Here is a 22,526-nt window from a genome sequence, read left to right as displayed (position 1 = left end):
GTCCAGGTAAGACGTCTGAGGTTACGTACACAGCTATACAAAATAGTTACAGTAAAAAAAAACACTAGCATTTCTACAGTAAAACTGTGCACTTACTGTTTTTCAGAGAGTAATGGAGGTGGAAGCACTGGAAAGACCACATTCATTTGTATTTATCGATGAAGCTGGATTTAACCTTGCCAAAACACGGCGCAGAGGAAGGAATGTTATAGGTCAAAGGGCCACAGTGGAGGTTCCAGGCAAAAGGGGGGGAAATATCAACATGTGTGCTGCAATGGCCAATGATGGTTTGCTTCTCAACACACCACTCATTGGCCCATACAACACAGAAAGGCTTATAGCTTTCCTAGAACAGCTCTATGCTCAGCTAGTGCCAGCAGAACAGGGGGAGCCAGTAAGAAACCCCCAAGTTTTTGTCATAGTTTGCGATAACGTTGCTTTTCACCACTCTGCAGCTGTCACAGATTGGTTTGCAGCACATAACAGATTTATGGTTTTGTACCTGCCTGCATATTCACCCTTCCTCAACCCAATAGAGGAGTTTTTCTCTGCCTGGAGGTGGAAAGTGTTTGGTCACCACCCACATGACCAAATGTCTCTTTTGGAAGCCATGCGTGCCGGATGTGAGGACACGAGTCCAGAGGACTGCCAGGGATGGATAAGGCACTCCAGAAGGTTCTTCCCCAGGTGCATGGCAAGAGAAAACATTAGATGTGATGTTGAAGAAAACATGTGGCCTGATGCTAGAGAGAGGCAGGATTAGCCCCTCAATTATTTGTTCGAATTACAGTATGTACTTTTAGTTTCTACCTTTTTTTTCTCATTACTGTAATTCCGTAAATTACTACAGACTATTGAAGCAAACTGCTAATTTTCATTTACCTTAAAGAATTGTTATGTTCTAAAAATGTTCATAAATCATGTGAAAGAATGTCACTCTTTTCTTTGAAGAAAATATTACTTTGTATGAAGTCACTGAAATTGTTCAAACTGTAAAGATGAAACGTTTGTATTTTCTGTATTGGTGTTTGATGCTAGTGTTTTTACTCTCAGTGTGTTCTGAGTGACAGTGTGTGTTATCTCAGTGAGGGTTGTGCATAGTGTTAGGTGACTGTTGGTAGTGCAGACTGTAGTTAAGAGTTTTGCGCATGTGACTCCAGTTGTGCCCACTGTAGTTTAGCAATCGAAAAAAACGGTAAGACGTGTTACGGTATACTCCATTTGAGATCGCCTATCCCGATGGTGAAGTCTATTTTACAGCGTCCCCTCAAAGGATTCGAGATGTCGGGGTGGTTCTTTATTCTGCTCATCGCTGCACTCAGTGACATTGGTAAGTTTTAATATAAATACATTTTCAGATTGTTTTGTAATTCTATATGAAAAGGACACGTATTGAGATACCGTAGCTGTGCCAGTTCCAACGGGTTTTTAAATCAAAGTAATATTTCATTATTACACAGTAATAGCCTACGCAGCCTTCTGCCGTGGGTATTGTTTAAAACAGTTTAAAGTAGCTGGGCGAAGGACGTTCTTGCAAGGCTACTGTAGCGATTTAAAGACAAAATATAATTTACAAGTGTACAGCGAAACCTTTAAAGGGGAAAATAGCTATTCTGGTGAACAGCTGGATAAGTCTGGAGAAATGTAAGAGAGAGTTCGACATTTACTCTAAAAAGAAACGTTTCCTGCCTTTAGGAGTTCTACGAAGTGAGACTGGGGGTTCTTCAAATAACCCATTTTAATGGGTCCTTGAATAACCTTTTCAGGAAAATTACCCCCCCCCCTCCCCTCCCCTCCCCTCCCCTCCCCTTCCCTTCCCTTCCCTTCCCTTCCCTTCCCTTCCCTTCCTAGTAATAATACGCGTAACAATAACACAATATTTTAGTTCTCTGCGTTTATTATGAGAATATGGCTACCTAAATATGGTTCCCAATCAGAGACAACGATAAACAGCTGCCTCTAATTGAGAACCAATGAAGGCAACCATAGACATACATAAACACCTATATAGTATACACCTCCATAAAAATACAAAACCCCTAGACAGTACAAAAACACATAAATCCCCCATGTCACACCCTGACATAACCAAAATAATAAAGAAAACAAAGATAACTAAGGCCAGGGCGTGACAAACACTTACACGTTGTCCTATTTCTGTAGTTAAGTAGAGAGGAGTTCAGTCACTTTTTAAACTTTTGGTGGCAGAGAGAATGGCATAAGTAAGTAGTCAAGACGACTAGCTTGATTAAGCCTCCTCCATCTATATATCTCACCAGGTCAGGATATTTAAGTCTCCATATATCCACTAATTCCAATATATCCATGACATTCATGATTTCCTTAAGTGCCTGAGGGTGATAGTTTGTAATGTGATTTCCTTTCCGGTCCATAGAGCTATTTAAGACCGTATTAAAATCTCCCACCATAATAATAGAGTCTAGTGTAGCTTGTAGAGTTGATAAACTCTTAGATATATTTTTAAAGAAGCTTGGATCATCATTATTTTGACCGATTAGGTTAATGAGCCATTTCTGTTTATTGTCCAATAACATATTTAAAACAATCCATCTACCTTGATAATCTGTTTGGACAATTTGCAAATTTGGATCAAAATTACTGTTAATTAAAACCATCACCCATTTTGAATTTCTTCCCAGTTCTTTTTCCACAAAACTTAATCTAAAATTGTTGAATGAGTTTCCTGTAAACAATAGATATTCCTTCTCTTTTAGCCAGGTAAATACTGATCGTCTTTTCTTATTATCTGCTAGCCCATTACAATTGTAACTGGCTATACTTATTTCACCACTTACCATAATGATACACAACTTTCAATTCTATTTATCAAAATATATGTTTGTAAACGTACCATTAAAAAGTAACATGATGATGGAGTGTCTATATAGCTGTACCATGATATTTGCATTGCTACCTCCAATTGGTCCCCACTATTTCACCCACTAAAAGCCCTCCTCATCCCGAGTTGGATTGTCATCCCAATGCCCGGCAGACCACCCCCGACCCACCCGTATCCGTGAAGAGACTGTGATCCATCCTTCGAAAAGAGCACACAGTGCCATTTACAGAACAGAAGTAGATGAACTGCCAAATGCATTTCCATCGCCCTCACCTCGATTTGTATTATATATAGCCGTCAAAACATATATATATATATATATATATATATATATATATATATATATATATATTTGTTTTAAATCCTGTTTCTTATTTCCCATAATTAGCTATTAATATTTGTAGTAATGTAGGCAATTTATGCAAAAGATTTTACCTCTCACCAGTCTCACCATTACATTATTGCAAGCAATTATTATATTAGCAAACAATTATTGTGAATCATTCTATATTGACCTTAACATCTTTTACTCCTTCGCAACAGTTGTGGGATACGCACATACACACACACACACACACACACCCACACACCCACACACCCACACACCCACACACACACACACACACACACACACACACACACACACACACACCCACACCCCCCCCCCACACACACACACACACACACACACACATACACACACACACACATACACCCACACACACTAAACCCTTTACCCCCACACAACCATAAACTCCCATTCTCAACAGTTACACCATCCCAGAGCCCAACTCAAGAAAGGTCCTGCTTTACAAATGCATATACAGTTGCAGCTGTATGAGAAGGCCTGTAAGACGCAAAAAAAAATGGGCAGAAATGGGTAGATTTTATGAACCATCGTCACGTCCTAGATGATGGAGGTCAAACTATTTCCCAGAAACACCCAAAACACGGTCCGCCCATATTGCCCATATTCCCAAGCAAACTAAGGCAAGCCTTTGATACTGGGATGGGAGGGATGTGTTTTCTGCTTGTCATATTGACATACTCTATTTGATTGGTTTGATGAAAAACACAAACCATGAGGAAGCACCAGCAGTCGGTAATGCATTGCTTACTGGTTAAGTGTGGTGCATTGGGACAGAAACCTGTCGGTGAAAAATCATTGCATATAAAAATGATTTTATACAGTATAGATATAAATATAAATGTTGAAAATCTTATTTCCATTTAGCTGATGATTGTCTGTATCCGGCTCTGATGTCTCATCTCTGATCTCTGTGTAATGAAACAGGCAGGGAAGAGGTAGCTTGTCCATGGTGGTCGGCGAACCCTCAAACTTCCGGCCTGTAGCCCTGCGAAGCATAGATTGTGCCACAAATTCCATTTGTGGGAGTAATCATTCGTTTTGAGTAAATATTAGGATTGGGGAGGGTGTACAAATAATTTTACAGTACAAGGGAAGGGTGATGTGAAAATATTTTGGCTGAAAATGAGTAGATGTATTTGACCTCCAGTTGGACCAGCTCCAGTACTGTACTGTCCAAAACCACTCTTACATTCATAGACAATGGAAGGAATGTTGTTGTTTTTTAAACTAACTAGTGTTTATTTACTATTAAAAGTAAAACTGTTGGACTGTTTGATGTCGTACACTAAGACAGTTGAACTCATGAGGCTTTTAATAATATATTATTCAAGAATCAATGATGATATGTCATTCATTTAAAAATACAGGAATTGGATGTAGAAATCTCAGATTTCCCCTTTATTCCTCGCCTCTTTGCAGGGCAATCTAACGTACTGTATCTTCCTACATTAGACTTCTACACTGGCCGTGGATCAGAACTGGTAGGCAGGTTGTTAACTGAGTGAAATTGAAGATGTGTGCATTTATGGACATGATTTATGTGCGTTGTGGAGCCTACGGTTTATGGAAACCGAGTACTGATGAAAAATCCAGCCTATGGCTTATGGAAACCGAGTACGTACTGATGAAAAATCCAGCCTATGGCTTATGGAAACCGAGTACTGATGGAAAATCCAGCCTACGGCTTATGGAAACCGAGTACTGGTGGGAAATCCAGCGCCTCTGCTTTACAAACCATCACACACTACCACACACTACCACATCTCTCCCCTTTGTTATAAGTTAATATCTTACTAACCTTTTTGTCCCTACCATGACACACACACACACCCAGACACACAAACTCAAGTCTCTCCTTTGTTCCCTCAGATGCCTTCGAAGTACAGGCGCCCCAGCCCAGAGTGGTAGCCGTCTATAACCAACCGGCTGTTTTGGGCTGTGTGTTCCCCCCTAGCCTTGACCTTGGTTCCCCCCTGGAAGAGGGTCTCGTGGTGACATGGCAGAGGGTAGAAGATTTGCGGGTGGTCCACAGTTTCTACTACGGAACAGACCAACTGGCGCGCCAGAGCGGAGAGTATCACAACCGCACTGGACTGTTCCATTCCCAGCTCTCTGGGGGAAACGCATCCCTCAGGTTGGAGAGTGTAGGTCCAGGGGATCAGGGAAGATATCTCTGTTCGGTTAATAACATGAAGGGGACAGGAAAGGCTGAGGTCCAGCTCAAATACGCAGGTAGGTTCTCTTTTCTTCTCCCTTCTCTATTCCTCCTAATTCTCCTGATGTATTTTGTTCAATTATCCATTATCCCCTGGGTATTTATACTGTATCTGTGTTCTCTGTTTGTGTGTTGCCAGTTCGTCTTGTCTTGTCAGGTCTTACCAGCGTGTTTTCCCATCTCCCTGCTTTCTCATTTCTGTTTCATAGTTTCCCCGGTTCTGACCATTCTGCCTGCTCCGAGCCTTCCTGGCATTCTGTACCTGCCTGACTCTGACCTGTTTCTGAACCTCTGCCTGCCCTTTGACCTGTCTTTTGCCTGCCCCCTGTTTGGGTCAATAAACATCTGTCTGCATCTGTCCCTTATCCTGAGTTCTTGTAGTACGAACTGGCCATGACTGACCCAGCAGACTTAGACCAGCTCCACAATTTTTATTTTTTTATTTTTTTATTTCACCTTTATTTAACCAGGTAGGCAAGTTGAGAACAAGTTCTCATTTACAATTGCGACCTGGCCAAGATAAAGCAAAGCAGTGCGACACGTACAACAACACAGAGTTACACATGAAGTGAAACAAACATACAGTCAATAATACAGTAGAAAAATTAAGTCTATATACAATGTGAGCAAATGAGGTGAGATAAGGGAGGTAAAGGCAAAAAAAAAGGCCATGGTAGCGAAGTAAATACAATATAGCAAGTAAAATACTGGAATGGTAGATTTGCAGTGGAGGAATGTGCAATGTAGAGATAATGGGGTGCAAAGGAGCAAAATAAATAAATACAGTAGGGGGAGAGGTAGTTGTTTGGGCTAAATTATAGATGGGCTATGTACAGGTGCAGTAATCTGTGAGCTGCTCTGGCAGCTGGTGCTTAAAGCTAGTGAGGGGGATAAATGTTTCCAGTTTCAGAGATTTTTGTAGTTCGTTCCAGTCATTGGCAGTAGAGAACTGGAAGGAGAGGCAGCCAAAGGAGGAATTGATTTTGGGGGTGACCAGAGAGATATACCTGCTGGAGCGCGTGCTACAGGTGTGTGCTGCTATGGTGACCAGCAAGCTGAGATAAGGGGGGACTTTACCTAGCAGGGTCTTGTAGATGACCTGGAGCCAGTGGGTTTGGCGACGAGTGTGAAGCGAGGGCCAGGCAACGAGAGCATACAGGTCGCAGTGGTGGGTAGTATATGGGGCTTTAGTGACAGAACGGATGTCACTGTGATAGACTGTATCCAATTTATTGAGTAGAGTATTGGAGGCTATTTTGTAAATTACATCGTCAAGGATCGTAGGATGGTCAGTTTTACAAGGGTATGTTTGGCAGCATGAGTAAAGGATGCTTTGTTGCAAAATAGGAAGCCAATTCTAGATTTAACTTTGGATTGGAAATGTTTGATGTGAGTCTGGAAGGAGAGTTTACAGTCCAACCAGACACCTAGGTATTTGTAGTTGTCCGAACCGTCAGAACCGTCCAGAGTTGTGATGTTGGACAGGCGGGCAGGTGCAGGCAGCGATCGGTTGAAGAGCATGCATTTAGTTTTACAAGTATTTAAGAGCAATTGGAGGCCATGGAAACAATGCTGTCTCCAAGCAAGGAGTCACCATTGGAAGACACAAGGAGTTATTGCAATGTCTTATGAAGGGACTCCATACCCTGGCAGAATGCCGTGACCAGGCGTTCGACGCATTGCTGGAGCAATTGCGCAGATTCCCTACTGGGCAACGGGTCACACCAGTAATCTCCCAGCCTACCCCATTGTCCTGAGAACCCCGCTTACCTCCTCCGGAGCGCTACGCTGGAGATTCTGGAACCTGCCGGGATTTTCTCTCCCAGTGCTCCCTCATTTTTGAGCTGCAGCCTTCTTGGTTCCCCACTGACCGTTCAAGGATAGCGTACATCATAACGCTGATGACTGGGAGGGCACTCGCCTGGGCTACGGTGGTGTGGGAGCAACAGTCCACCGTCTGCCTCAGTCTGGAGGCTCAGAAGGTGTTTGATTCTCTGTTGTCTGGGAGAGAGGCTGCTCGTGACTTGCTCCAGCAGGTCTTAAGGATCCATGGACTGCCCATAGACATGGTCTCCGATCGGGGTCCTCTGTTCTCGTCCGGTTCTGGAAGGCGTTCCACACACTCAGTAGGTTGTCGGCCAGTTTCTCCTCCGGGTTCAACCCCCAGTCCAACGGCCAGTCGGAGTGAGCCAACCAAGACCCGGAGATGACTCTTCGCTGCCTGGTCTGCGCCAGCCCCACCACATGGAGCCAGCAACTAGTGTGGGTTGAATATGTCCGCAACACCCTTCTTTGCTCTGCCACAGGTCTATCGCCTGTTGAGTGTTCCCTGGGTTATCAGCCCCCACGCTTCCCAGAGCAAGAGGTCGGCATACCCTCGGCCCAAATGTTTGTCCGCCGCTGTCGTCGTACCTGGAAGAGAGCCCGGTCAACTCTTCTCAAGACCACCTCCAAGAATCGACGACAAGCGTACCGCCACCGGACCCCGGTTATCGTCTCGGGCAGAGGGTACAGCTGTCCCCCCAAGATCTGTCCACCATGCTGAAAGGGATATTCAATCTCATCTTTAAATAGGTGCCCTTTTTTGCAAGGCATTGGAAATCCTCCCTGGTCTTTATGGTTGAATCTTTGTTTGAAATTCACTGTTCGACTGAGGGACCTTACAGATAATTGTATGTGAGGGGTACAGAAATAAGTTGGTAATTAAAAAATTATGTTAAACACTATTATTGCACATAAAGTGAGTCCATGCAACGTATCATGTGACTAGTTAAGCACATTTTTACTCCTGAACTTTTTTCAGTACAGATGCATCAAAGCTGTGACCGAGAGACTGAAAAACAACTTCTATCTCAAGGTCTGACGGCCTTGAGTTAAAAGCAACTTTTATCTCAAGGCCGTCAGACATTGAGATAGTCACCACTAGCAGTCCTCTGACCAATACCCTGCCCTGAACTTTAGTCACTGTTACTAGACGGCTACCACCTGGTTACTCAACTCTGCACTTTAAAGGATTTAAACAATGTTTCCCATGCTTGTTCAATGAACCATAAACAATTAATAAACATGCACCTGTGGAACAGTCATTAAGGCACTAAAAACTTACAGACAGAAGGCAATTAAGGTCACAGTTATGAAAACTTAGGACACTAAAGAGGCCTTTCTACTGACTCTGAGAAACACCCAAAGAAAGATGCCCAGGGTCCCTGCTCATCTGCGTGAACATGCCTTAGGAATGCTGCAAGGAGGCATGAGGACTGCAGATGTGGCCCGGTCAATAAATTGCTATGTCCGTACTGAGACGCCTAAGACAGCGCTACAGGGAGACAGAACGTACAGCTGATCGTCCTCGCAGTGGCAGACCACATGTAACAACACCTGCACAGGATTGGTACATCCGAACATCACACCTGCGGGACAGGTACAGGATGGCAACAACCCCTATATGAGGAGGGGATGCACTGCAGTACTTAATGCAGCTGGTGGACACACCAGATACTGACTGTTACTTTTGATTTTGACCCCCCCTTTGTTCAGGGACACATTATTCCATTTCTGTTAATCACATGTCTGTGGAACTTGTTCAGTTTATGTCTCAGTTGTTGAATCTTGTTATGTTCATAGAAATGTTTACACATGTTAAGTTTGCTGAAAACAAACACAGTTGACAGTGGGAGGACGTTTCTTTTTTTGCAGAGTTTATATAGTGTATTCTAGTCAAGGCCGTCCTATTCAACTTCAGATATGCTACATTTCAAGTCTCTTCATCTTATTGGTGTTCTTTAGTATTGGTTTATTTTCAGAAATTTGACCATGAAGGCCTGATTCACACAGTCTCATCTGAACAGTTGATGTTGAGATGTGTCTGTTACTTGAACTCTGTGAAGCATTTATTTGGGCTGCAGTTTCTGAGGTGCAGTTAACTCTAATGAATGTATCCTCTGCAGCAGAGGTAACTCTGGGTCTTCATCTCCTTTGACGGTCCTCTTGAGAGCCAGTTTTATCATAGCGCTTGATGGTTTTTGCGACTGTACTTGAAGACATTTTACGGATTGACCGACCTTCAAGTTTTAATAAAACAATGTTGGACTGTCGTTTCTCTTTGCTTATTTGAGCTGTTCTTGCCATAATATGGACTTTTACTGAATAGGACTATCTTCTGTATACCACCCCTACCTTGTCACAACACAACTGATTGGCTCAAACTCATTAGGAAGGAAATAAATTCCACAAATTAACTTTTGACAAGGCACACCAGTTAAATGAAATTCATTCCAGGTGACTACCTCATGAAGCTGGTTGAGAGAATGCCAAAGCTGTCATCAAAGCAAAGGTGCTACTTTGAAGAATATCTCAAATATGTAATGTAATTTGATTTGTTTAACACTTTTTTTGGTTACTACATGATTCCATGTGTTATTCCATGGTTTTGATGTCTTCACTTTTATTCTACAATGTAGAAAATTGTAAAAAAATAAAGAAAAACCCTTGAATGAGTAGGTGTGTCCAAACGTTTGACTGGTACTGTATATATGTAGAGAGAGAGAAAGAGAGTTAGAAAGAGAGAGAGAGAGAGAGATATATACTTTTTTGTAAATAGTGCATGTGGACTACCCTTCAAATGAATGGTTTCTGCTATTTCAGGCACATCCGTTGCTGGCAGGTGTATACAATGAACCACACATTGATGCAATCTCCATGAATAAACAGTGGCAGTAGAACTCAGTGACTTTCAACGTGGCACCGTCGTAGGATGCAAATTTTCAGCAAGTCAGTTAGTCAAATGTCTGCCCTGCTAGAGCTGCCCCCCAGTCAACTGTAAGTCCTGTTATTGTGAAGTGGAAACGTCTAGGAGCAACAACGGCTCAGCCGCGAAGTGGTAGACCACACAAACTCGCAGAACGGGACCACCGAGTGCTGAAGCGTGTAAGAATCATCAGTTCCTCGGTTGCAACACTCACTACCGAGTTCCAAACTCTGGAAGCAACGACAGCACAATAACTGTTCCTTCGGGAGCTTCATTAATGAATCACCATGCGCAATGCCAAGGAGAGGTGTAAAGCTCGCCACCATTAGGACTCTGGAGCTGTGGAAACACGTTCTCTGGAGTGATGAATCACTCTTTGCTGTCTGGCAGTCCAAAGGACTAATCTGGGTTAAGCGCATGCCAGGAAACCGCTACCAACTGCCAGCTGTGAAGTTTGATGGAGGAAGAATAATGGTCTATTTTCTTGGTTCAGGCTAGGCCCCATAGTTCAGGTGAAGGTTAAATGTCAACTCTACAGCATACAATGACATTCTAGACTATTCTGTGCTTCCAACTTTGTTGCAACAGTTTCCTGTTTCCTGTTCCCACTTGACAATGCTGAGCACAAAGCGAGGTCTGTACAGAAATGGTTTGTCGAGATCAGTGTAGAAGAACTTGACTGGCCTGCACAGAGCCCTGACCTCAACCCCATCAAACATCCTTTGGGATGAATTGGAACACCGACTGCGAGCCAAGCCTAATCGCCCAACATCCGTGGCCCGACCACACTGTTCAATTATATTATTGTTACTATAATATCATCTAAAAATATAACATAACAGAACGGGACTTATAAGCATATAAGGGGAGATGTTTGTACTGTTTAATTTGGGGCGGCAGGGTAGCCTAGTGGTTAGAGTGTAGAGGTGGCAGGGTAGCCTAGTGGTTAGAGTGTAGGGGCGGCAGGGTAGCCTAGTGGTTAGAGTGTAGAGGCGGCAGGGTAGCCTAGTGGTTAGAGTGTAGGGGCGGCAGGGTAGCCTAGTGGTTAGAGTGTAGAGGTGGCAGGGTAGCCTAGTGGTTAGAGTGTAGGGGCGGCAGGGTAGCCTAGTGGTTAGAGTGTAGAGGCGGCAGGGTAGCCTAGTGGTTAGAGTGTAGGGGCGGCAGGGTAGCCTAGTGGTTAGAGTGTAGAGGCGGCAGGGTAGCCTAGTGGTTAGAGTGTAGAGGCGGCAGGGTAGCCTAGTGGTTAGAGTGTAGAGGCGGCAGGGTAGCCTAGTGGTTAGAGTGTAGGGGCGGCAGGGTAGCCTAGTGGTTAGAGTGTAGAGGCGGCAGGGTAGCCTAGTGGTTAGAGTGTAGGGGCGGCAGGGTAGCCTAGTGGTTAGAGTGTAGAGGCGGCAGGGTAGCCTAGTGGTTAGAATGTAGGGGCGGCAGGGTAGCCTAGTGGTTAGAGTGTTGGACTAGTAACCGGAAGGTTGCAAGTTCAAATCCCCGAGCTGACAAGGTACAAATCCGTCGTTCTGCCCCGGAACAGGCAGTTAACCCACTGTTCCTAGGCTGTCGTTGAAAATAATAATTTGTTCTTAACTGACTTGCCTAGTCAAATGAAATATCTATATTGGCAATATGCCTACAGCCTATGTGGAGCATAACCAGAGAACATACAGTAGACCAACTCATATTCTGTTCTTCTGAAATACATTTTGTTCATATCATAGCGGTGTTTCTTTGGACCTGACACAGATGAATTATGGATTTATTGTGATGGTTAGACTTTTTTTTATGTAGCTGTTCCAAAGGTGCTAAATGTAAAGCCTGCTAAATGTGTATGCTAATTAACGGTAAATTACCGTGAGACACGGCAGTCTTTTGTCTGACAATAACAAGCTGACAAAATGTCATGACTGCCACAGCTCTTCCCTGACCTAGATTCATTTTTTGGCTTTGAAAGCAGACATGCTGACCTCAATTGAGTCCCTCTATTTTACTCTAGAAGTATGCTTAACCGGAGAGGTTCCGGAGAGGTTCCGGCCATTTTTTGGCTTCAACTCATTTCCAGTTTTAGTGGAACTACACAGGACTAGATCCCGTAAGGAAGTGTGAATATTGGTGGGGGAAAAAAACATGTCTGTTATCTCGGTGGCTGTGAAAATACATGATTTAGATTCCGTGGTAGGAAAGATGACGGTGTTTGAGTAAATAATATACGGTCAGCTAGCCTCGTCCTGACTAAGAATAACAAGTTCAGGAAAAGGCATTCATGTCATTTTGGTCTGGAGTCTTCCCCACCTCACTGGCTACCTCCCAAATGGCCCCATATTCCCGATCCAGACGACTGCTTTATACCAGGGCCAACTGAGCTACATTATCGAGCTACATATATCAACCAGCCCCCTCTCTTCTTCTCATCTCTGCACTATTCTCCCTTCATGTAAAGCCTGTCTGTTCTCTCACTGTCCCCCCTTCATGTAATGCCTGTCTGTTCTCTCACTGTTCCCACCTTCATGTAAAGCCTGTCTGTTCTCTCACTGTTCCCCCTTCATGTAATGCCTGTCTGTTCTCTCACTGTTCTCCCTTCATGTAAAGCCTGTCTGTTCTCTCACTGTTCCCCCTTCATGTAAAGCCTGTCTGTTCTCTCACTGTTCCCCCTTCATGTAATGCCTGTCTGTTCTCTCACTGTTCTCCCTTCATGTAAAGCCTGTCTGTTCTCTCACTGTTCTCCCTTCATTTAAAGCCTGTCTGTTCTCTCACTGTCCCCCCTTCATGTAATGCCTGTCTGTTCTCTCACTCTTTCCCCCTTCATGTAAAGCCTGTCTGTTCTCTCACTGTTCCCCCCTTCATGTAAAGCCTGTCTGTTCTCTCACTGTTCCCCCCTTCATGTAATGCCTGTCTGTTCTCTCACTGTTCCCCCCTTCATGTAAAGCCTGTCTGTTCTCTCACTGTCCCCCCTTCATGTAATGCCTGTCTGTTCTCTCACTGTTCCCCCTTCATGTAATGCCTGTCTGTTCTCTCACTCTTTCCCCCTTCATGTAAAGCCTGTCTGTTCTCTCACTGTTCCCCCCTTCATGTAAAGCCTGTCTGTTCTCTCACTGTCCCCCCTTCATGTAATGCCTGTCTGTTCTCTCACTGTTCCCCCTTCATGTAATGCCTGTCTGTTCTCTCACTCTTTCCCCCTTCATGTAAAGCCTGTCTGTTCTCTCACTGTTCCCCCCTTCATGTAAAGCCTGTCTGTTCTCTCACTGTTCCCCCCTTCATGTAATGCCTGTCTGTTCTCTCACTGTTCCCCCCTTCATGTAAAGCCTGTCTGTTCTCTCACTGTTCCCCCTTCATGTAAAGCCTGTCTCTTCTCTCACTGTTCCCCTTCATGTAATGCCTGTCTGTTCTCTCACTGTTCCCCCTTCACGTAAAGCCTGTCTGTTCTCTCACTGTTCCCCCTTCATGTAATGCTTGTCTGTTCTCTCACTGTTCCCCCTTCATGTAAAGCCTGTCTGTTCTCTCACTGTTCCCCCTTCATGTAAAGCCTGTCTGTTCTCTCACTGTTCTCCCTTCATGTAATGCCTGTCTGTTCTCTCACTGTTCCCCCTTCATGTAAAGCCTGTCTGTTCTCTCACTGTTCTCCCTTCATGTAATGCCTGTCTGTTCTCTCACTGTTCCCCCTTCATGTAAAGCCTGTCTGTTCTCTCACTGTTCCCCCCTTCATGTAAAGCCTGTCTGTTCTCTCACTGTTCCCCCTTCATGTAAAGCCTGTGAGATGTTTGTACTGTTTAACCTGGGGCGGCAGGGTAGCCTAGTGGTTAGAGTGTAGAGGCGGCAGGGTAGCCTAGTCTTTAGAGTGTAGGGGCAGCAGGGTAGCCTAGTGGTTAGAGAATAGAGACGGCAGGGTAGCCTAGTGGTTAGAGTGTAGGGGCAGCAGATTTGCCTAGTGGTTAGAGTGTAGGGCGGCAGGGTAGCCTAGTGGTTAGAGTGTAGAGGCGGCAGGGTAGCCTAGTGGTTAGAGTGTAGGGCAGCAGATTTGCCTAGTGGTTAGAGTGTAGGGCGGCAGGGTAGCCTAGTGGTTAGAGTGTAGAGGCGGCAGGGTAGCCTAGTGGTTAGAGTGTAGGGCGGCAGGGTGGCCTAGTGGTTAGAGTGTAGGGGTGGCAGGGTAGCCTAGTGGTTAGAGTGTAGAGGTGGCAGCGTAGCCTAGTGGTTAGAGCGTTGGACTAGTAACCGGAAGGTTGCAAGTTCAAATCCCCGAGCTGACAAGGTACAAATCTGTTGTTCTGCCCCCTGAACAGGCCCACTGTTCCTAGGCCGTCGTTGAAAATAAGAATTTGTTCTTAACTTACTTGCCTAGTTAAATAAGGGTCAAATGACGTATCTATATTGGCAATATGCCTACAGCCTATGTGGAGCATAACCAGAGAACATACAGTAGACCAACTCATATTCTGTTCTGAAGCGTGTCATTTTGTTCATATCATAGCGGTGTTTCTTTGGACCTGATGAATTATAGATTTATTGTGATGGTTAGACTTTTTTTTATGTTGTTCAAAAGGTGCTAAATGTAAAGCCTGCTAAATGTGTATGCTAATTAACGGTAAATTACCGTGAGACACGGCAGTCTTTTGTCTGACAATAACAAGCTGACAAAATGCCATGACTGCCACAGCTCTTCCCTGACCTAGATTCATTTTTGGCTTTGGAAGCAGACATGCTGACCTCAATTGAGTCCCTCTATTTTACTCTAGAAGTATGCTTAACCGGAGAGGTTCCGGAGAGGTTCCGGCCATTTTTTGGCTTCCACTCATTTCCAGTTTTAGTGGAACTACACAGGACTAGATCCCGTAAGGAGGTGTGAATATTGGTGGGGGAAAAAAACATGTCTGTTATCTCGGTGGCTGTGAAAATACATGATTTAGATTCCGTGGTAGGAAAGATGACGGTGTTTGAGTAAATAATATACGGTCAGCTAGCCTCGTCCTGACTAAGAATAACAAGTTCAGGAAAAACATTCATGTCATTTTGGTCTGGAGTCTTCCCCACCTCACTGGCTACCTCCCGAATGGCCCCATATTCCCTATCCAGACGACTGCTTTATACCAGGGCCAACTGAGCTACATTATCGAGCTACATATATCAATCAGCCCCCTCTCTTCTTCTCATCTCTGCACTGTTCTCCCTTCATGTAAAGCCTGTCTGTTCTCTCACTGTTCCCCCTTCATGTAATGCCTGTCTGTTCTCTCACTGTTCCCCCTTCATGTAAAGCCTGTCTGTTCTCTCACTGTTCCCCACTTCATGTAATGCCTGTCTGTTCTCTCACTGTTCCCCCCTTCATGTAAAGCCTGTCTGTTCTCTCACTGTCCCCCCTTCATGTAAAGCCTGTCTGTTCTCTCACTGTTCCCCCCTTCATGTAATGCCTGTCTGTTCTCTCACTGTTCCCCACTTCATGTAATGCCTGTCTGTTCTCTCACTGTTCCCCCCTTCATGTAAAGCCTGTCTGTTCTCTCACTGTCCCCCCTTCATGTAAAGCCTGTCTGTTCTCTCACTGTTCCCCCTTCATGTAATGCCTGTCTGTTCTCTCACTGTTCTCCCTTCATGTAAAGCCTGTCTGTTCTCTCACTGTTCCCCCTTCACGTAAAGCCTGTCTGTTCTCTCACTGTTCCCCCTTCATGAAAAGCCTGTCTGTTCTCTCACTGTTCCCCCTTCATGTAATGCCTGTCTGTCTCTCACTGTTCCCCCTTCATGTAATGCCTGTCTGTTCTCTCACTGTTCCCCCTTCATGTAAAGCCTGTCTGTTCTCTCACTGTTCCCCCTTCATGTAATGCCTGTCTGTTCTCTCACTGTTCCCACCTTCATGTAAAGCCTGTCTGTTCTCTCACTGTTCCCCCCTTCATGTAATGCCTGTCTGTTCTCTCACTGTTCCCCACTTCATGTAATGCCTGTCTGTTCTCTCACTGTTCCCCCCTTCATGTAAAGCCTGTCTGTTCTCTCACTGTCCCCCCTTCATGTAAAGCCTGTCTGTTCTCTCACTGTTCCCCCTTCATGTAATGCCTGTCTGTTCTCTCACTGTTCTCCCTTCATGTAAAGCCTGTCTGTTCTCTCACTGTTCCCCCTTCATGTAATGCCTGTCTGTTCTCTCACTGTTCCCCCTTCATGTAAAGCCTGTCTGTTCTCTCACTGTTCTCCATTCATGTAAAGCCTGTCTGTTCTCTCACTGTTCCCCCTTCATGTAATGCCTGTCTGTTCTCTCACTGTTCCCCCTTCATGTAATGCCTGTCTGTTCTCTCACTGTTCTCCCTTCATGTAAAGCCTGTCTGTTCTCTCACTGTTCCCCCTTCATGTAAAGCCTGTCTGTTCTCTCACTGTTCCCCCTTCATGTAATGCCTGTCTGTTCTCTCACTGTTCCCACCTTCATGTAAAGCCTGTCTGTTCTCTCACTGTTCCCCCCTTCATGTAATGCCTGTCTGTTCTCTCACTGTTCCCCACTTCATGTAATGCCTGTCTGTTCTCTCACTGTTCCCCCCTTCATGTAAAGCCTGTCTGTTCTCTCACTGTCCCCCCTTCATGTAAAGCCTGTCTGTTCTCTCACTGTTCCCCCTTCATGTAATGCCTGTCTGTTCTCTCACTGTTCCCCCTTCATGTAAAGCCTGTCTGTTCTCTCACTGTTCCCCCTTCATGTAAAGCCTGTCTGTTCTCTCACTGTTCCCCCTTCATGTAATGCCTGTCTGTTCTCTCACTGTTCCCCCTTCATGTAATGCCTGTCTGTTCTCTCACTGTTCCCCCTTCATGTAATGCCTGTCTGTCTCTCACTGTTCCCCCTTCATGTAATGCCTGTCTGTTCTCTCACTGTTCCCCCCTTCATGTAAAGCCTGTCTGTTCTCTCACTATTCCCCCTTCATGTAAAGCCTGTCTGTTCTCTCACTGTTCCCCCTTCATGTAATGCCTGTCTGTTCTCTCACTGTTCCCCCTTCATGTAAAGCCTGTCTGTTCTCTCACTGTTCCCCCTTCATGTAAAGCCTGTCTGTTCTCTCACTGTTCCCCCTTCATGTAAAGCCTGTCTGTTCTCTCACTGTTCCCCCTTCATGTAAAGCCTGTCTGTTCTCTCACTGTTCTCCATTCATGTAAAGCCTGTCTGTTCTCTCACTGTTCCCCCTTCATGTAATGCCTGTCTGTTCTCTCACTTTTCCCCCTTCATGTAATGCCTGTCTGTTCTCTCACTGTTCCCCCTTCATGTAATGCCTGTCTGTTCTCTCACTGTTCTCCCTTCATGTAAAGCCTGTCTGTTCTCTCACTGTTCCCCCTTCATGTAAAGCCTGTCTGTTCTCTCACTGTTCCCCCTTCATGTAATGCCTGTCTGTTCTCTCACTGTTCCCACCTTCATGTAAAGCCTGTCTGTTCTCTCACTGTTCCCCCCTTCATGTAATGCCTGTCTGTTCTCTCACTGTTCCCCACTTCATGTAATGCCTGTCTGTTCTCTCACTGTTCCCCCCTTCATGTAATGCCTGTCTGTTCTCTCACTGTTCCCCACTTCATGTAATGCCTGTCTGTTCTCTCACTGTTCCCCCCTTTATGTAAAGCCTGTCTGTTCTCTCACTGTTCCCCCTTCATGTAATGCCTGTCTGTTCTCTCACTGTTCCCCCTTCATGTAAAGCCTGTCTGTTCTCTCACTGTTCTCCATTCATGTAATGCCTGTCTGTTCTCTCACTGTTCCCCCTTCACGTAAAGCCTGTCTGTTCTCTCACTGTTCCCCCTTCATGTAAAGCCTGTCTGTTCTCTCACTGTTCCCCCTTCATGTAAAGCCTGTCTGTTCTCTCACTGTTCTCCATTCATGTAAAGCCTGTCTGTTCTCTCACTGTTCCCCCTTCATGTAATGCCTGTCTGTTCTCTCACTGTTCCCCCTTCATGTAATGCCTGTCTGTTCTCTCACTGTTCCCCCTTCATGTAATGCCTGTCTGTTCTCTCACTGTTCTCCCTTCATGTAAAGCCTGTCTGTTCTCTCACTGTTCCCCCTTCATGTAAAGCCTGTCTGTTCTCTCACTGTTCCCCCTTCATGTAATGCCTGTCTGTTCTCTCACTGTTCCCACCTTCATGTAAAGCCTGTCTGTTCTCTCACTGTTCCCCCCTTCATGTAATGCCTGTCTGTTCTCTCACTGTTCCCCACTTCATGTAATGCCTGTCTGTTCTCTCACTGTTCCCCCCTTCATGTAAAGCCTGTCTGTTCTCTCACTGTCCCCCCTTCATGTAAAGCCTGTCTGTTCTCTCACTGTTCCCCCTTCATGTAATGCCTGTCTGTTCTCTCACTGTTCTCCCTTCATGTAAAGCCTGTCTGTTCTCTCACTGTTCCCCCTTCATGTAATGCCTGTCTGTTCTCTCACTGTTCCCCCTTCATGTAAAGCCTGTCTGTTTTCTCACTGTTCTCCATTCATGTAAAGCCTGTCTGTTCTCTCACTGTTCCCCCTTCATGTAATGCCTGTCTGTTCTCTCACTGTTCCCCCTTCATGTAATGCCTGTCTGTTCTCTCACTGTTCCCCCTTCATGTAATGCCTGTCTGTTCTCTCACTGTTCTCCCTTCATGTAAAGCCTGTCTGTTCTCTCACTGTTCCCCCTTCATGTAAAGCCTGTCTGTTCTCTCACTGTTCCCCCTTCATGTAATGCCTGTCTGTTCTCTCACTGTTCCCACCTTCATGTAAAGCCTGTCTGTTCTCTCACTGTTCCCCCCTTCATGTAATGCCTGTCTGTTCTCTCACTGTTCCCCACTTCATGTAATGCCTGTCTGTTCTCTCACTGTTCCCCCCTTCATGTAAAGCCTGTCTGTTCTCTCACTGTCCCCCCTTCATGTAAAGCCTGTCTGTTCTCTCACTGTTCCCCCTTCATGTAATGCCTGTCTGTTCTCTCACTGTTCCCCCTTCATGTAAAGCCTGTCTGTTCTCTCACTGTTCCCCCCTTCATGTAAAGCCTGTCTGTTCTCTCACTGTTCCCCCTTCATGTAATGCCTGTCTGTTCTCTCACTGTTCCCCCTTCATGTAATGCCTGTCTGTTCTCTCACTGTTCCCCCTTCACGTAAAGCCTGTCTGTTCTCTCACTGTTCCCCCTTCATGAAAAGCCTGTCTGTTCTCTCACTGTTCCCCCTTCATGTAATGCCTGTCTGTTCTCTCACTGTTCCCCCTTCATGTAAAGCCTGTCTGTTCTCTCACTGTTCTCCATTCATGTAAAGCCTGTCTGTTCTCTCACTGTTCCCCCTTCATGTAATGCCTGTCTGTTCTCTCACTGTTCCCCCTTCATGTAAAGCCTGTCTGTTCTCTCACTGTTCCCCCTTCATGTAAAGCCTGTCTGTTCTCTCACTGTTCCCCCTTCATGAAAAGCCTGTCTGTTCTCTCACTGTTCCCCCTTCATGTAATGCCTGTCTGTCTCTCACTGTTCCCCCTTCATGTAATGCCTGTCTGTTCTCTCACTGTTCCCCACTTCATGTAAAGCCTGTCTGTTCTCTCACTGTTCCCCACTTCATGTAATGCCTGTCTGTTCTCTCACTGTTCCCCACTTCATGTAATGCCTGTCTGTTCTCTCACTGTTCCCCCCTTCATGTAAAGCCTGTCTGTTCTCTCACTGTTCCCCCCTTCATGTAATGCCTGTCTGTTCTCTCACTGTTCCCCCTTCATGTAATGCCTGTCTGTTCTCTCACTGTTCCCCCTTCATGTAAAGCCTGTCTCTTCTCTCACTGTTCCCCCTTCATGTAATGCCTGTCTGTTCTCTCACTGTTCCCCCTTCATGTAAAGCCTGTCTGTTCTCTCACTGTTCCCCCTTCATGTAAAGCCTGTCTGTTCTCTCACTGTTCCCCCCTTCATGTAATGCCTGTCTGTTCTCTCACTGTTCCCCACTTCATGTAATGCCTGTCTGTTCTCTCACTGTTCCCCCCTTCATGTAAAGCCTGTCTGTTCTCTCACTGTCCCCCCTTCATGTAATGCCTGTCTGTTCTCTCACTGTTCCCCCTTCATGTAATGCCTGTCTGTTCTCTCACTGTTCCCCCTTCATGTAAAGCCTGTCTGTTCTCTCACTGTTCCCCCTTCATGTAAAGCCTGTCTGTTCTCTCACTGTTCCCCCTTCATGTAATGCCTGTCTGTTCTCTCACTGTTCCCCCTTCATGTAATGCCTGTCTGTTCTCTCACTGTTCCCCCTTCACGTAAAGCCTGTCTGTTCTCTCACTGTTCCCCCTTCATGAAAAGCCTGTCTGTTCTCTCACTGTTCCCCCTTCATGTAATGCCTGTCTGTCTCTCACTGTTCCCCCTTCATGTAATGCCTGTCTGTTCTCTCACTGTTCCCCCTTCACGTAAAGCCTGTCTGTTCTCTTACTGTTCCCCCTTCATGTAAAGCCTGTCTGTTCTCTCACTGTTCCCCCTTCATGTAATGCCTGTCTGTTCTCTCACTGTTCCCCCCTTCATGTAAAGCCTGTCTGTTCTCTCACTATTCCCCCTTCATGTAAAGCCTGTCTGTTCTCTCACTGTTCCCCCTTCATGTAATGCCTGTCTGTTCTCTCACTGTTCCCCCTTCATGTAAAGCCTGTCTGTTCTCTCACTGTTCCCCCTTCATGTAAAGCCTGTCTGTTCTCTCACTGTTCCCCCTTCATGTAATGCCTGTCTGTTCTCTCACTGTTCCCCCTTCATGTAAAGCCTGTCTCTTCTCTCACTGTTCCCCCTTCATGTAAAGCCTGTCTGTTCTCTCACTGTTCCCCCTTCATGTAATGCCTGTCTGTTCTCTCACTGTTCCCCCTTCATGTAAAGCCTGTCTCTTCTCTCACTGTTCCCCCTTCATGTAAAGCCTGTCTGTTCTCTCACTGTTCCCCCTTCATGTAAAGCCTGTCTGTTCTCTCACTGTTCCCCCCTTCATGTAAAGCCTGTATGTTCTCTCACTGTTCCCCCCTTCATGTAAAGCCTGTCTGTTCTCTCTATTCCACTCCCATTGGCTTTTGTCATTCATCTCTCGCACAGTGACCACACGCACGCACACACGGTCACAGGGGCGGTTAATTTCTTTACTATCAAATGAGGAGAGACAAACTTATCACACAAGTCAGAGTTATTGTTAAACTAAATCTTTATTCTCTTAAGGGAGCAGGTCAATACAACACACATATATAAAGTGTTCTACGAAAATGATGGCTGGTCAACAAATCACCCCCAAATAATTTGTTGAGAGCCCTGAGACAAAAAGTACAAAGGTATTTTATAGCCAAGAAACACCCCTTTCAACCTACATGACGAACAACAGATGTACAGAATGGGTCACAAGGTTAAGATTTGTATGAAAGATACCTATAATTCACAGTAGACAGTATTTGCTGTAAATACAGTTGTCATTGTGTAGAGACCAGAGACCAGAGTCTGTCACTTTCTGACCTTAGTTCCTTTGTTTTGTCTTTGTTTTAGTATGGTCAGGGCGTGAGTTGGGGTGGGCAGTCTATGTTTGTTTTTCTATGATTTCGGGATTTGTATGTTTCGGCCTAGTAAGGTTCTCAATCAGAGGCAGGTGTCATTAGTTGTCTCTGATTGAGAATCATGCTTAGGTAGCCTGGGTTGCACTGTTTGTTTGTGGGTGATTGTCTATGTCAGTGGCTTGTGTTCAGCACAGGTCTAATTAGCTTCACGGTCGTTAATTTGTTTATTGTTTTTGTATAGTGTGTTTCAGTGTTCAGTGTTTTGTTTATTATAATTCATCATGAACACAAACCACGCCGCCTTCTCGCCTCTCCTCTTCAGGTGAAGAGGAGGACGACCGTGACAGGTACATCTCTCCCTGGTACGGTACAGAACAGAAACATTAACTCATGTTCTCTGGAATGCTCTTTAGGTTTTTATCACCCAAAAGATAAATAAATCTCCAGTCAGTGTTAAATTTCCCAGAGGCCCATCCTCAGTAGAACACACACAGACGAGTGCTCTATAACAACCCCATGTTCTGTTGCATAAAGCAACCATTTGATGCTATAATAGCATTATAACATCATCTTGTCATTTCCACCATAGCACACACACACACACACACGCACGCACGCACACACATACACACACACAGAGAATTCTAACATTGAGAGTGTTAAGTTTAACACTGGTCCAGTGTCTATGCAGGTCCACACTTTTCAGTGTTAAATGAACATACTGCATTGTGTTAAATTCCCTTAGGTAAGGGGTAATTATTCCTTAAGGTAAACCCAGGGCCCAGTTGCATAAAACTTCATCCCTTAAGGAATACTTGTCCTTTACCTAAGGGAATTTATCTTAAATAATAATTTACCCTTACCTAAGGGAATCTATCTTAAATAATAATTGACCCTTACCTAAGGGAATCTATCTTAAATAATAATTTACCT

The 22,526-nt window shown here is 45.1% G+C and overlaps 1 protein-coding gene across 4 annotated transcripts in view; it reads left to right on the top strand.

Moving 5' to 3' along the window:
* The first annotated feature begins 378 nt into the window (after positions 1-378).
* Positions 379-22,526, top strand: part of LOC110489361 (CD276 antigen) — a 77,055-nt gene continuing 54,907 nt past the window's right edge. For 2 of the 4 annotated variants that reach the window (XM_036971608.2, XM_036971607.2), the window contains exons 1-2: positions 1,069-1,330; positions 5,100-5,462. In XM_036971608.2, the coding sequence (XP_036827503.1) occupies positions 1,240-1,330; positions 5,100-5,462 (454 nt within the window). In that variant the 5' untranslated portion in view covers positions 1,069-1,239. Of the gene's footprint in view, positions 790-1,068; positions 1,331-5,099; positions 5,463-22,526 lie in introns of those variants that run through there. The other 2 variants (XM_090228553.1, XM_090228554.1) reach the window with 2 other exon arrangements.

This window comes from Oncorhynchus mykiss, chromosome 30, assembly GCF_057628025.1.
Source record: "Oncorhynchus mykiss isolate SJ-2025 chromosome 30, ASM5762802v1, whole genome shotgun sequence".
In the NCBI taxonomy this organism is placed as follows: domain Eukaryota; kingdom Metazoa; phylum Chordata; class Actinopteri; order Salmoniformes; family Salmonidae; genus Oncorhynchus; species Oncorhynchus mykiss.
The sequence above is the reverse complement of the archived record's forward strand: the minus strand, read 5'-3'. Positions and strand labels throughout refer to the sequence as shown.